General features: G+C 42.8%; 2 protein-coding genes and 1 long non-coding RNA gene across 4 annotated transcripts in view; 1 reads left to right on the plus strand and 2 right to left on the minus strand.

The window, feature by feature from the left end:
• Positions 1-746: 746 nt before the first annotated feature.
• LOC311034349 (E3 ubiquitin-protein ligase TRIM47-like) lies at positions 747-2,683 on the minus strand (the record flags this gene model as incomplete). Its single annotated transcript, XM_084042229.1, has 3 exons — positions 747-851; positions 1,154-1,528; positions 2,447-2,683. 3 exons carry the CDS (start codon positions 2,681-2,683, stop codon positions 747-749), a joined length of 717 nt encoding a protein of 238 aa, XP_083898355.1.
• A 2,403-nt stretch (positions 2,684-5,086) lies between these two features.
• On the plus strand, positions 5,087-8,484 carry LOC311034918. Its single transcript, XR_014599649.1, has 2 exons — positions 5,087-7,273; positions 7,350-8,484. It is a non-coding gene; the product is annotated as an uncharacterized lncRNA (long non-coding RNA).
• A 1,210-nt stretch (positions 8,485-9,694) lies between these two features.
• arhgap36 (Rho GTPase activating protein 36) overlaps positions 9,695-14,432 on the minus strand; it is a 104,253-nt gene continuing 99,515 nt past the window's right edge. For both annotated transcript variants that reach the window (XM_084043499.1, XM_084043500.1), the window contains exons 10-12: positions 13,301-13,389; positions 12,214-12,452; positions 9,695-10,079 (exon numbers count right to left, since the gene is read on the minus strand). In XM_084043499.1, the coding sequence (XP_083899625.1) occupies positions 9,718-10,079; positions 12,214-12,452; positions 13,301-13,389 (690 nt within the window). In that variant the 3' untranslated portion in view covers positions 9,695-9,717. The remainder of the gene's footprint in view (positions 10,080-12,213; positions 12,453-13,300; positions 13,390-14,432) is intronic.

Genomic DNA, 14,432 nt, shown 5'->3' on the forward strand with positions numbered 1-14,432 from the left:
CGTCTTCTCTCAATGGAGACCATCATCTCACTGAAGATCCTGTCACTGGCCTCCACTGCTGCTTCTGCAGAGCTCTGCGCACACACACACACACACACACACACACACACACACACACACACACACACACACACACACACACACACACACACACACACACACACACACACACACACACACACACACACAGAGAAAGAAAGAAACTCTTGGTTATTAGTTGTCATGTTTCTGTAGAACTTCGTGGGGAATAAATTCAGTTACAACATTAAGTATTGCTGGCCATTCCAGAAGTTCCATGATATGATGGATTATTTACTGTCACTGTTCTTTACTGTCATTCTGGGTACTTTAGTGCAGTGGTTCCCCAGCGGGTTCCAGGGGGTCCCCAGCAAAATGTGTTAATACAGCATCAAATTTTGTTTAACCAACCATAATCCTATATACATCAGCCATTTGAAAATAGCCGTTCTACAAGTTCACAACACTAACACATCACGACACATTGTGAGCTTGTAGATCTACTCATTTAAAAAAATCTTAAGAGAATAGACATTTTGCACTACACAAATATTATATGTGGGTTAGTGGTACACAAGTATTTTCAAATGGGGGTCCACAGCCAAATTCATATTAATTGGGGGTCCTTGACATGAAAAGCACTTCTCTAGTGCTTCTGATGACACAAGGCACTGTCTCATCCATATAGCATCACAGTAAACACAAGAACAAGAACTATTATCATAATATCAGCTCACGTTCAGGGCCTCCATGACCTGTCTCAGGTCTTTCAGCTCCTTCTTTTTCTCCTGGATCTTCTGCTGGACTTCCTCCTGAATTGTCACCAGCTGTTTCTGCAAGAAACAGGAAGAGACAGTTTGGCTTGTAAACAAAGTACATTTTCAAGTCGGGATAGGGATACCAATTCTATCCAATCAGGAGAGAGAGAACTCATACAGGATACAGGGTAAAGACAGGGTAAAAAGGGTAAAAACAAGTGAAATTGAAAACAGTTTAGTATGGATCCACACATCATCTTAAATTAACTTTGTAAAACACCCTGATTTTAATGTCTCTGACATGGTCATTTAGTTCTGCTTCTGTCTTTAAAACATGATCTCTCTCATGATTTGTCTTCAAGTGATGGTGGTCCTACCTGTTTCTCTGTCTTCTCTGCAGCAGCTGACACCGTGTCATGGCCCTTATGTTCATCCATGGTGCACTGATAGCAGATACACTGGCGGTCTGTGCGACAGAACACCTCCATCAGCTTGTCATGACTGGAGCACATCTTCTCCTGCAGTTTGTTGGTGGCTGGGACCAGCTTGTGCTTCTTCAACACAGGAACATTGTAGTGAGGCTGGAGGTGAGTCTCACAGCAAGAGGCCAGACACACCAGACAAGACATGAGAGCTTTGTGACGTCTGGCTCCGGTGCAGAAATCACAGGCCACGTCTGCTGGACCGGCGTACAGCAGAGCAGCAGAGACAGAAGACTGCTGACCTCCTGTACTGCTCAGCTTCATCACAACCTGGAAGTAAAGAGAAGAGGAGGGGAGGTCACTCACTGATGACAAATACAACACAGTCATTGTGAGGTTCATGGTGATAAACACAGTGAGAAATGACAGGTAAATTCATCTGATAATAATAGTAACATTATCCGTGGTTCTGAACTTTGCATTCCATAAAGTTGATTGCTTTACAGTATGTTGTAAAATATTTACAATGTAAGCGTTTAGCAGACACTCTGAACCACTAGAACCCTATGAATCTGCTATTATGTTTGCCTACAATGAATGACATGGCAACAATAGGGACGCTAGAGTTTAATGATTAACCAGTGACTAACACAGTCAAAGATCAGAGTAAATTACCCTCGTCAACAAAATGACAGCATAATGTAAGTGCTGTAGACTGCAAAGAAACTAAGATATTATCAAAACTAGCATCTGATTAAACCAGTGGTTTTCAAACATGTTCATGTCAAGGACCCCCAAATTAATATGTATTTGACCACGGACCCCCATATGAAAAATTGTTTGTGCCAGGGACCCCCATACAAGATTTATGTTGTTAAAATGTTTTTAAAAATATTGCATATCATTGCATTGTGAGCTTGTAAATTGTCAATTTTCAAATAGCTGATGTATAGGGTTACAGTGGTTAAACAGACTGTGGTGCTCTATTAACACATTTTGTTCGGGTCCCCCTGGACTCCTCTCATGGACCCCTGGGGGTCCCCAGACCCCACTTTGAGAACCACTGGTCTAACATGCTATCTAAACGGTATTCTTAGTATTTGTGGACATTATCAACATACATAACATAATGTGTAGTAAGTAACCAACATATAGTATAACTACCATCTATCACAATAGTCAACAAGGAGTTTTGTGTATCAGAACATGTAGTTTAATGTGTGGTTGTAACTTGTAAGGTCATCTCACCTCAGCCAGCAAGGTGTTCTTCCTCAGAACAGGTCTGGGACTGAAGCTCTCTCTGCACTGGGGACAGCTGTAGACTCCAGTCTCCTCATACTGGTCCCAGTAACCCTCAATACAGCTTCTACAGTAACTGTGTCCACACTGTAGAGTCACTGGTTCCTTTAGAAGGTCCAGACAGACAGGACAACAGAACTGATCCTGGTCCAGATCACATCCCTGTTGTTGCTGCTGTTCTGCCATTTGACTGACAACCGCACTCACACTGAGAGAAAACACTCAACAGCTCTGAGCTTTGTTTCTTCTGAACCAAACTGGGGGAGTACTGTATATCTATGAGTTATATATGGAGGCAAAGGGAGGGACTTCCTGGATGTTTGCAGGAGGCAGTGGTTTTAAAGGGGACTCTCTCTTTCATTGGTGTGTCGCCCAGGTTGCGCCTAAACCCTAGCCTTAAACCTAGACCCTTAAATGCTTAAACCTAACCTTAATCTTAACCCTAACCTCACAGAAATTATGCCTAAACCTAACCTCAAAACCCAAGATAGAGTCCGGCTTTTAAAGAGACAGTGAATGTGTAGCACAAACAGGTTCAGCTTGTGGTTGAACATTGCACAGCTGGACTCTCACACTACACCATCATTTCCCCTCCATGAGGAAAATTCTGGTGGGGGTGACACGAGGTTACAAGATAATAATAGGGGGTATTTATTTGGGTTAGAGTATGGCAGAAAATGTGTATTTTAGTACAATATCTCGACTTTTTCCACTAGATCCACATTCTATCCAGTGAGTACATATATTAGAGTGAAACACTCTAATAATCTCTAGGATTACACATATGTCATGGTAAGACAAGACAAGACAAGACAAGACAAGACAAGACAAGACAGGTGAACTCATAATAATAAAGGGGAAATCTGAAAATGACACAAAGGGGACATCTGGTGGCCAATTCAGTGATGCCTTATTGCTGCTTTGTCATTGCTTGTCATCTACATTATTCTTCTTTTATTGTCCCCTCACTTCAGGTTCAGCTGGAGTTGCACCTGAAGTGTTCATGGAACTATCCATTGTGTGTTATTTCAGGAAACAAGATTAAGTTCCTACAGAAGTGAGAGAAAATACCAGTCAAATTGAATGATGATGAATACATTCCATTCAGTATTGTGACCTCAGTGGACAGGACAGTGGACCTTTGGTTTAACAGCTTTAACTGTCAGGGGACACATGATCTCATGGACACACATGAACATGTAACTTAGTGTTCAGTACACTTGTCATTGGAAGCAAACTGGATTTTGCTCAAATTCATCTTCTGAGTTGCATTTCATCCTATGTAATTGTTGTACTTTGTTTGCACAATATTTCTTCAATAGGTATGATGCGTCTGCCATAATTTTGAAATATGTATTAGGGAATCCGTTTTTGAAAAATAATCATTATTAGTCCAATTTGCATACATAATGTCACATTATGGTTGAATGATGGACAAAATATTTTCCCCCACAGATGTTTTTGTTATTTAGGTCTTGACTTTACTGTTAAAAAAAAATCTATGACATTGTGTGCTATAAAACCTCTACGACTCCCACTGTAATTCATAGCTGTGTTATGTACATGGTCCAGATGAAAAAAGCTCAGAACACACAAGTTTCAAATTATACACACTTTTAGGCATTGGCTGTTGGTTTACATGGAATAGAAAAGCATAGATAGATGTACAGATGAAATTATAGGCCTATAACCTTTTATTGTAATTTAAATACACTAGAAGGTAGACTGTACAACTTCATTAATGATTAAGAAAAGGTCAGCATTAAAAAGGTAAATGGAATATAGTAAATCTCTGTTCAACAACGGAACGGCAAACACCTCATGTGCTTTGACAGCAAAGCAACAGACATTATGCAAGCAGGCTACTGTATTCTGGAAGGAAAACAATAAACCACTCATTAAAAACACTCTCAGACCTCTGAATAGGACCTCATAATAATCATTAGCTTTCCCTTTCCAAGCCTCACCGTGTCAATATTTTCAAGTGGGAATTGAATGAAACTTGTGGAATGCTAAAAAAAAACTAAAAAAAAACAATACTGTGAATGCAAAGTTGCATTATATAAGATTTTGTTAACCTGAAACTTTCAGGTTATGTTTCACTTTGGACACAAGTAGGCAGCGTTCACCATTCGTTCGCTTATAGCCATGTGCAGGATGTTTCTGTCAACGGAAATGGAACAATTTTTTTCTTGAGCAAATATCAGAGTACATGCATAATGATTTTGTACAATATTTAGTTTGAGGACACTATCAACCCAACAGAGTAGTGTTTCATTAATCTCTTGGTTAAGGTCCACTGCTCTTGAAAAGGACTATGACAAGAAAAGTACAGCTTATTATATTAATGTTTTATTGGATAAACTTAGGCTTGTTCAAGCTCACATTCAAACTATCAAAAATACTGCATTGTCGCTGTTCTGCAGAAAACCTTTATCTCCATATTTCAACTTGATATGATTTTTTTTCTTAAAATAATGCCCTACTTCACTTTTGCCCAAAAGTAGTGAAAATGTAGTGAGACTTATATATAATGACATGCCCAAAATAGGGACATCAGGTTGAAAGTCAGCACTATTTGTGGTGGGAAAGAGCAGAAATATTTGAAATTGGAAAAATCCTATGACCGGAAAGAATAATGTACAGAAATAAGTATGTGTGTAAGTATGTGTTCCTCTGGATTGATTTCCACTGTATATTAATTCATATTTCAACTAGCAGCAACTAGCAGCAGCAACTAGCAGCAGCAACTAGCGCACCTCCCTTCCAAAACCACTCCTATAGCCAGGGCTCCCTCACTAAAGTGAAAACACACACATGCATGTTGACTGCTGTGTAAAGTTGGACAAAAACAGGCTAATACAGGAAGTTCCTTTGGGTTATGTTGAGCTTTTATTTTCATTTTAATCACTCTCTCTTTGAGGTCTGAGGCATGTGTTCTTGGAGCGTACACACATGAGAAGGTATAGTCACACAGGACTCTAGCTGATATTTGTATAGTTCCAACTGGAACTACAGTTTACAGGAAACACTGTAGGCCTAGTAATCTAGGAGGAACTGAGATTCACCCTGTAATGTCACAGAGTAAGCATTCCAATTCCAAATTCCAAATAAAAATCATGTTTATTTTCTCCTCAACTTCATAAAAACAGGATTTGGGTTCAAAATCAGTGGCCCTTTAAGTCTGTCTGTGATTTTCATAAATGTTTAACGGATGAAAAGCATTATAGAGAGCTTGTGACTAAATAAAAACATTTATTTATTTTTTATCCCCGAAAAGTAACGTTTTAGGACATCCAAGGTTTCCACCCGACGGCGACAATATATGTAAATCAGATAAAGCCGAAAGTCGCTTTTCTATCTGTGGTGCGATTATGACGTTTTATCCTATAATCTATTCAGTTCTATTCTAAATGCTGTTATGAGGTGAACTCCCTCATGTGCTGAGTTTTGTATATGGAGACCACAAGTAAAACGTGGCTATACTGTTACGCAATACATGTATTTGTTACATAAAGTAACACAGCAGATATTACGTAGGCTACATAACATACCCACAAGCTGAACAACAAGAGACAACAAAATACTGCATATTACAACACATACAATTTACGTCAGATTCAAAATAATCAATACAGTATAAACGTATAGGTAGTCAATACCTTCCTTCACTGCGTACAATCAAGGCCTACTAGCCTACTAACATAGTATATACAGCTGTAAAAAAAAAAAAAAAGAAAGAAAGGGAAAAAAAGAGTTGCCGCACGCCCGTAGCTCATATGCGATTGTTTTCTGAGGCCGTTAAAAGTGGGATTTTTTTTAAGCTGCCTAAACGAAAGCATTGTTTGTTTCCTGTTTTAGAAATCATTTTAGACACACTTACAGGTATTTGGGGGCGTGGCTGAATGGAGGGCGGTCCAATCGTTAGTGCAGTGGTTCTCAAACATTTTAATTTCAAGGACCCCGACTTTGATATGCATTAGGCCATGGACCCCCATAACTCAAGAGAGTGTACACATGAAACCAAATGGACCCGTACGGGTTTCATTTGCACACTCTCTGAGTTACAGAGTTACCACTAGTCCACTGGTTTCCTACAGTAACTACCAATAATTTTGCTTGGGAGTGGACCCCCTGGAATCCCCTCCAAGGACCCCTGGGGGTCCCCAGACCCCAAATTGAGAATCATTGCGTCAGAGGTGCAAACAACCACAGCAATCAGTTTGTGAGAGGGACTCACAAACTCAAAAATACAGTGATACTGTATATGTTTCTGTCCTAGCGCAAGGCTATGGTTACATATTGTAGTGCAGGCTCGAGGAGGCCCACGATTTGAACAGTGACGCCCAGGATGGGAGCCCCTCCACGGGCCTTTGTGTGGTACAGGCACGACAAAAAAAGGAGCCAAATCCCCAGAGGAAGCACCTTTGCTTGCACCTCTGAAGTACATTCGCGCAACGTCAATTCCCTTCCCCTATTTGCACTTACTCGAGTGTGACGTCATGGTAGCCATAAGAATACTACTGTACACGATTGAGTCGAAGCTACGAGCATGCGGCTCATATTTACAGTCTATTTCCGCCTGCTGGCACCTCGTCAACACAGGTGTGTAATTCACCTACTGTGACTCCAACATGATGTAATGTGACCATACTGTACTGCAGAAGCAATGCATTTACTGTTCACAGCTACAGAGGGAAATACAGCTTCATAAAAGATGCGTACGCATGTGTGTGAGTCAATCTATTGTACAAGCCTGTGTGTGTGTGTGTGTGTGTGTGTGTGTGTGTGTGTGTGTGTGTGTGTGTGTGTGTGTGTGTGTGTGTGTGTGTGTGTGTGTGTGTGAAAATAGCTGGCTATTCTTTATGCCACACCGGCACCTACAGTAACTACGTACAACTCAGGATTCAGGGTTGAGGGATTAAAAATGAACTAATTAATTAATTAAAAAACATGACTTGAATCAAGGGGTTTTATTTTGAAAGTTACAACCATATAAGTGCATTTTTAACAACTTAAACCCTATATACACTATACTACTGTTGGTCTGCTAGTATTTCCCTCGCCAAATCTCCCCGCCAAAAATAGCAGATCTACAAGCTTATGCATTGTGATCTTGCAGACCTGCCACGCCACCCCCAGAAAAGGGATGCTATAGGGTTCAAGTGGTTAAAAAATGGTTAGTTTGACGATGTGTGCTTTAACGTTTAAGAACTACAAGAGTAACGAAGACGATCACAGCTGTACAGAGTGAAATGACAAACTAGCTGTTAAATCTCGTAAGAAATGGAGAACGCAACATCAAAAGCTGCTGTTGTTATTTGGGGAAAACATTTGATCAAGCGTTTTTGTTCTTTTTGCATTTTCTCCCAATTTAGTCAATTCCCCCCGTCACTGCCAACTCGTACTGTTTGGTCTTGGGGAGGGTGTACTGTAGACAACAGAGTTCACAGAAGTGTGACGCACACCCGTCCTTTTGAGGTGCCGAGTGCCGACCCACGGTTAAAGACTCTAGAAAGATCAACGTAGCCACACATTTGAGCTACGTGTCAAACAGAGAGACCAAATTAAAAAAAATACATTGTTTTTTATTCTGTCTCTCTTGTCCTAAATAAACAGCCTTCTCACCTGCGAACATGGCCAGTTGTTTTCATTGCAGCTCCGAGCCAAGCCCAACGCACTGTGGAGGATTCAAACCCCATGGTAGAGAGGGCAGAAACTTTACACCTGTGCCACTCGAACCCACCCCCGTTATTTGGCATTCTTAGATATGGCACCCTAAAGTTGACTGTCGGCATCTGAGGAACAGAGTTGTAAGCACTGATGCAACCCCCCCCCCCCCCCCCCGCCCCACAAACACACATACACAAAAGAGTCCCAAACAAAAACAAAACAACAATAATATGAATGATATTGCAATATTTTGGCAGGACTTAACCACAATCTTTTCATTTGGGATATTGCCCAGGCCTGACTGCATGTGAGCGGGGAAAAAAGCACGTATCAAACAGTGACAACAATATGCAATATACAACACATCACTGGTAGGATTGTTTCTGTTCTGTCCAAACCAGCATATTTACAAGAGTTCTTTCCAGTCCGACCAGCTGGCACTGACGCTGTGTCCTCTGTTCTTCAACCCACCAAATGTCCAGTCCGACCAGCTGTCACTGACGCAGTGTTCTTTCTGTATTTTTAGACATTAAAACCCTAATATACTTCGGGGTCCCCCAGGAGTCTGTACACGGTCCCCTCCTTTTCCCCCTTCTAAACCAAATGTCTTTGCCAAAAATTAGCTACAAGCGACACGCTGTGAACTAATAGATCGGCTATTTACGACATGCCCAGAAAAAGGGACGCTAGGGTTCATCATGTGGTTAATATAATGTTTCTGATGGCAAATGGTAGACTTTCCCTTCTCCTTCCTTTTCGTCTTTCTCTTCACCTACAGTACGTAACTCAGTTCCCAATTTATTTTTCACAAGTCAACGCGCGAGCACGCACACACGCGAGCACGCACACACACACACACACACACACACACACACACACACACACACACACACACACACACACACACACACACACACACACACACACACACACACACACACACACACACACACACACACACACACACACACACACACACACACACTCTCTCTCTCTCTCTCCCCCTCTCCCTCTTTCTCTCTCTTCGTTCATCTTCATCCTTCACACTCCTCTCCCTCTCCAGGGACGTGCACAGATAGACTCTAGGTGGTTCTAGAGCACCTGCCCTTGCCCTCTTGACCAGAAGTGCCCTTTTGAAAAAAAGAAAAAAAAACTTTTTCCCCACCCTTTTTTTTAGTTTACAGCAGGGGTCTTCAACAGGGGGTCCTCAGAGTTACTACAGGGGATCCGCCAAATCTTTATGTGATATGATTTTTCTTTTTACCATAACCACTCGAAACCTAGCATCCCTTTTCTGAGGAGAACTTTAGCCAAAAATAGCAGATCTACAATCCCACAACGCCTCGCGCTGCGAGGCGTTGTGGGCTTGTAGATCGGCTATTTTTGGCAAAGAGGTATAGGTGTAGAGGGAAAAAAGAGCAGACCAAGTAAACAAAAAAAAAAGTGTCATTTACTTGAGCACCTGCCCCTCAAAATGTCTGTGCACGCCACTGCTCTCTCCCCCCATCTCCCTCTTTCTCTCTCTTCCTTCATCCTCTCCCTCTCCATCATACGATGGTCTCGGACCCGGACAAGCCCTTCCCGGTGAAAAAGTCCCAGAAGTTGGTGACGGCGGCGGAGGAGGAGGGCTTGCTCTCCTCCTCCTCCTCCTGGGGCGCCGCCTGCTTGATCCAGATGCTGTTCTCGGCGGCGGAGCAGCCCCCGGCGCCGCCCACCAGGGAGAAGCTCAGCGTGGAGCCCATGGGGGGCCTCCCGTCCTGGGGGTGGCGCTCCGAGTCGGGGGCCCGGAGACTGGAGGAGCTGCCGCTGCTGTCCGAGGGGGCCTGAGCCAAGCTCAGCAGGTTATGGTGGGAGTGGAACTGACGCATGTGACGGATGGACTTGCCCGGCGCCGGCTCTGCAGCGCCACCTGGGGGGCGATGGCGAGACAAATAGTTTTTAACCCATTAACTCATACACTGCCTAGGACGTAAAAAAACATATTTTTTTCCAATTACCAAACCTGCCTAGGACGTAAAAAACGTAATTTTGCAAAATCATTTTTTAAAACAAGATCTCACCGTCGTTCATCTCTCGAAGTGACACATTTCATTGTAGCACACCCGGATACGGAAATACGTCATATCAAAGATTTTCGCTCCCGCCCACTTCCTGTTTGGGTTCCGCTTTCAAACGCATTTTTCTCGGCTTTGCATTTCTCCGCCGAGGAACACTGTTTCGCGTCGATGTTTAGAAACTGCTACTGCTGCAAAATGGAATGTCGCCGATTGAAAATGTCTTCTCTGGGCCACTCACACAACTACCCTGTGTGTCTACAAACAGTTGAACACGCGATCATAAGGGATTTAGCGAGGTCTGTGGCGAGGTGGAAAAAGAAAGTGAGTTTTCCGCTCAGATGGCCATGCATGCTGTTTAACGCTGGGCTGGAGGAGAAGGGGTCCGCCCCGGCCGTAATGTTTGTTGTCTGAGCGCCGTGCACGACTCGCCTGTGTGTTTAGAAACAACTGGACTTGCGATCATAATGAAGAAAAAAAAAATGTGAATTTTTAAACAATTTTATAAAAAACACTAAATCGCTGGCAGTGGGCAAACACAGCCAGAAATAAGTCTGGCAGGGAATGAGTTAAGACATATACATGGGCAACTGGCGGCCCGGGCCACATGCGGCCCCCACCTTCACTTAATGCGGCCCGCATATATCAGTATCGGAATACTGATATATTATTGATTTCAGCTGTTACAATTCCAAACATGCAAAAGTTAACATAAGTACATGTATATCTAAATGCATTTGAAATTAAGTTAAAATGTTACTTTTGAGGGTTCCAATTCAAAAACCAGCAACAGAAAGAAATAAGGATTCCAATTGCATATACTACCGGGCAGACCTCTTATTAACTTTTTTCGTAAATTAATGCCGTACTTCGCCATTCCATATCACACAAAAGTAGCAAAAATAGCCGATCTACAAGCTCAAAACGCGTCGCAGACAGTGCGACGCGTTTTGAGGTGTCTGCCCGACAGTATATGCAATGTGGCCCTCTGGAGTGAGTTAGGAAATAATAGTGGCCCTCTCCATCATCAAAGTTGCATCCCCCCTGCATTAAGACCTGCCGATTCTACAAATGCCTTCTAAACCAGTAGGTCTTTCAAGATTTTTCAAAAATGTTCCCCGCTGCGATCTTGTACATCTGCTATTTTTGAATAGCTAATGCAGAAATCTAAAATTAAATTTAAACATGATGCTTTCCCGGTGTTAACTCATTCACTGACACGGACGTAATTAACGTAATTTACGTCCAAAAGCGTCCGAAAGCGTAATAGGATAGGAAAACTGCATGTGAGTTTTACATCTCTAGACTGTTGTAGACTATACTAAAAGACAATGGTGTCAATTCCAACAAGAATGCAAACTAGGCTAATGGCAACTGTTCGAAATCCAATTATGTATGCCTATCATGATCGTTGGCTTTCTGCTGTAGCCTAAATTTCTCTTTGTCTCTTTTCCTGTATATTAGTAGCCAATGTGTTTTTAAGCCTGTTAAAATAACATATATAGGAATATCCCCTTGGCTGCAGAAGGTTAACAACAAAATGTAATATACAGTATAGGCCACAGGTCAAATATGATAGTAAGGGATTTAACAACAAAAACAGGTAGCGCCAGTATTATCTTACTGATTAATTGAGTTCAATGGACCACAATGGAAACAAGTTACCCTTGTGTTACGCTTTTAGCATAACCTTTAGCTGTACTACCTGTACTGTGAAAAAATTAAATAACATTTTCTTTTATATATAAATGGAAAAATCAATTGGAAGAACAATATCAGTCACCAGACTGATATTGTTTTTTTTTTTATCAGACACGGGCGTGTCTGATAAAATGAATATCAAATATCTAAATACTGAATCAAGCAACTTTCTAAAAACTGTCTGGGGTGCTCACAACAGTCCGAGTAGACGTTAAAATGACCCCAAACATGTTAGAATGAAAGTGAAATATCCCTTTAAGTGTCTATCTTCCTCCCTGTGTGACGTACCGTATCTGGTCTCCTGCCTCTTCCTGTTCTGGTTGAGCTTCAGGACGTTGAGGAAGACCTCGCTGGTCAGACTGCCTTCCCTCCCACTGCTGTCGGGGGGGAAGAGGGGCGAGGGGGGCTCCAGGGGGGACAGGCTCCCACTGGACGCCCCCACGGAGTCCAGGGAGGCCGCCGTGTCCCGCCGACCCCCACACTCACCGCTGCTGCTGCTGGAGCCCTCTACTGTCAGGTGACTGCCACTGCATGGAGAGACGGAGGGCCATCAAATATGACACATTTATTGTGTTGTGAGGATGGATGAATGGATGGATGAATGAATGGATGAATGGATGAATGAATGAATGAATGAATGAATGAATGAATGAATGAATGAATGAATTACATTACATTACATTACATTACATTACATTACAGTCATTTAGCACAGTGGTTCTCAACCTGGGGGTCGCGACCCCCAGGGGGGGTCGCCAAATAATTTGGGGGGGTCGCCAGATTTTTTGGTGAATTTGAAAAAAAAAAAAAAAAAAAAAAAAAGATATATATATTTTTTTTAACAAAATATTTTTTTATGTTATCATTAATTCATGTTTTATCAGTTAATTTACTCAATTTACCCACTTTTTGCAAAAATGTTTTGATAATAAACAATTATCAAATAACCTATTGTAATTAAATAACCTTCGCGCGCACGAACGGGACCGCGCGGGGGGTCGCGGGAAATAATATCATTATCTTGGGGGTCGCGGCCTGAAAAGGTTGAGAACCCCTGATTTAGCAGACGCTTTTATCCAAAGCGACTTACAATAAGTACATTCAACATAGGTAGGGAACAAAACTACTAATCACCAGAAGTCTTAAGTGCATTTCCTGCAAAAACAAGCAACCAAGAGTACACCTAGCGCTAAGGTAAAAGTGCTATATATCACTTTTACTTTTACCTGAATGAATGAAGAAGCGAACGAACGAAGTGAACAAACAAACTTACAAACAAACGAATGAATGAACAACTGAATGAAGAAGCAACCCCTCATTTATTGAGAGTCTGAATTGAACACAGTCATAGTTGTTTGCTTGTCGTCATGGTTACCTGAGCTTCCTGCGCAGCAGATAGTCAATGATGTCGGGATCTGTCTGGATCAGACTCATCAGCACTTCCTGCTGCAGCTCAGCTGACACCTGGTACACACACGCACACACACACACACACACACACATACACACCCGCACACACACACATTAGTGTTTTGGTTTTTTTTTCGTACAAATTTAGATAGGTTAGCCAATTTGTTTTGTTTTTTGCTTTTTTTTCCCACTGCTTGCCTGCTTGCACTGCTTGCACTGCTTGTTACTAGAGCCCTGCAGGCCCGCTGGGGCCCGCTGGGGCCCGCCCAGGGCCCGGCCCGGCCCGCCAAAACGGGCGGGGCTAGGGCCGTTTCTGTATTTGATCATCGGGCCTAGGCCGGGCTCGAGCTCACCGAACATTTTGCGCAGATAATTTCACTCTGGTAAACATAATCCGCCTCTCGCAAAACCCCTGGTTGTGCAGCAGCACTAGCAGCCTGGAGGCACGCTGCTAGTAGTAGTCACGTGACAACAACACACACACATGTCGCGCACACATTAGAAGCCTATACTTTTTCTTCATGGCGTTCGTGACTCAAAATGAGGAGTTTTTGTTTGTGTATTACGCACTGGATTGGAACTATTTTTGCAATATTATTCATCACAGTTTACCTCAAAGAAAGGTAGGCAATAATCTTTTTTTGTTGTTGTTGTTGGCTGGGTGAGGATCATGATGCTGTCTTAACTTCTTGTGGGTTTGTTTTTATCATCATTAAATTAGCGAGAGACTGCAGCCGGCTGCTGCGCTGGCTGCGCGCGGCGCACACCAGTTCACGCTCGAAAATAATGAATTATTAATAATAATAAATAAATAAATAAAGAGGTCTCGGGCTTCGGACGGGCTCGGGCTGTAAAATTGTGCCACCTACGGGCCACGGGCCGGACCGGACTGAAACACCACGGGCCTGGGTCGGGCTAGGGCCCACATATTCGGCCCGTGCAGGGCTCTACTTATTACGGTTACCTATACCGACTCACCTGCCAGTGAGGAGCCCCCACCGGGAGGACATAGCGCCTCCGTCCAATTCCTCCCGTTCAACACTCCCTGCTGGCAGGTGCTGCCCCAGGCCACAGGTGATATTTGTCACTAGTGGTAG

Source organism: Gymnoscopelus microlampas, assembly GCF_963454915.1.
Source record: "Gymnoscopelus microlampas genome assembly, chromosome: 19".
In the NCBI taxonomy this organism is placed as follows: Eukaryota; Metazoa; Chordata; class Actinopteri; order Myctophiformes; family Myctophidae; genus Gymnoscopelus; species Gymnoscopelus microlampas.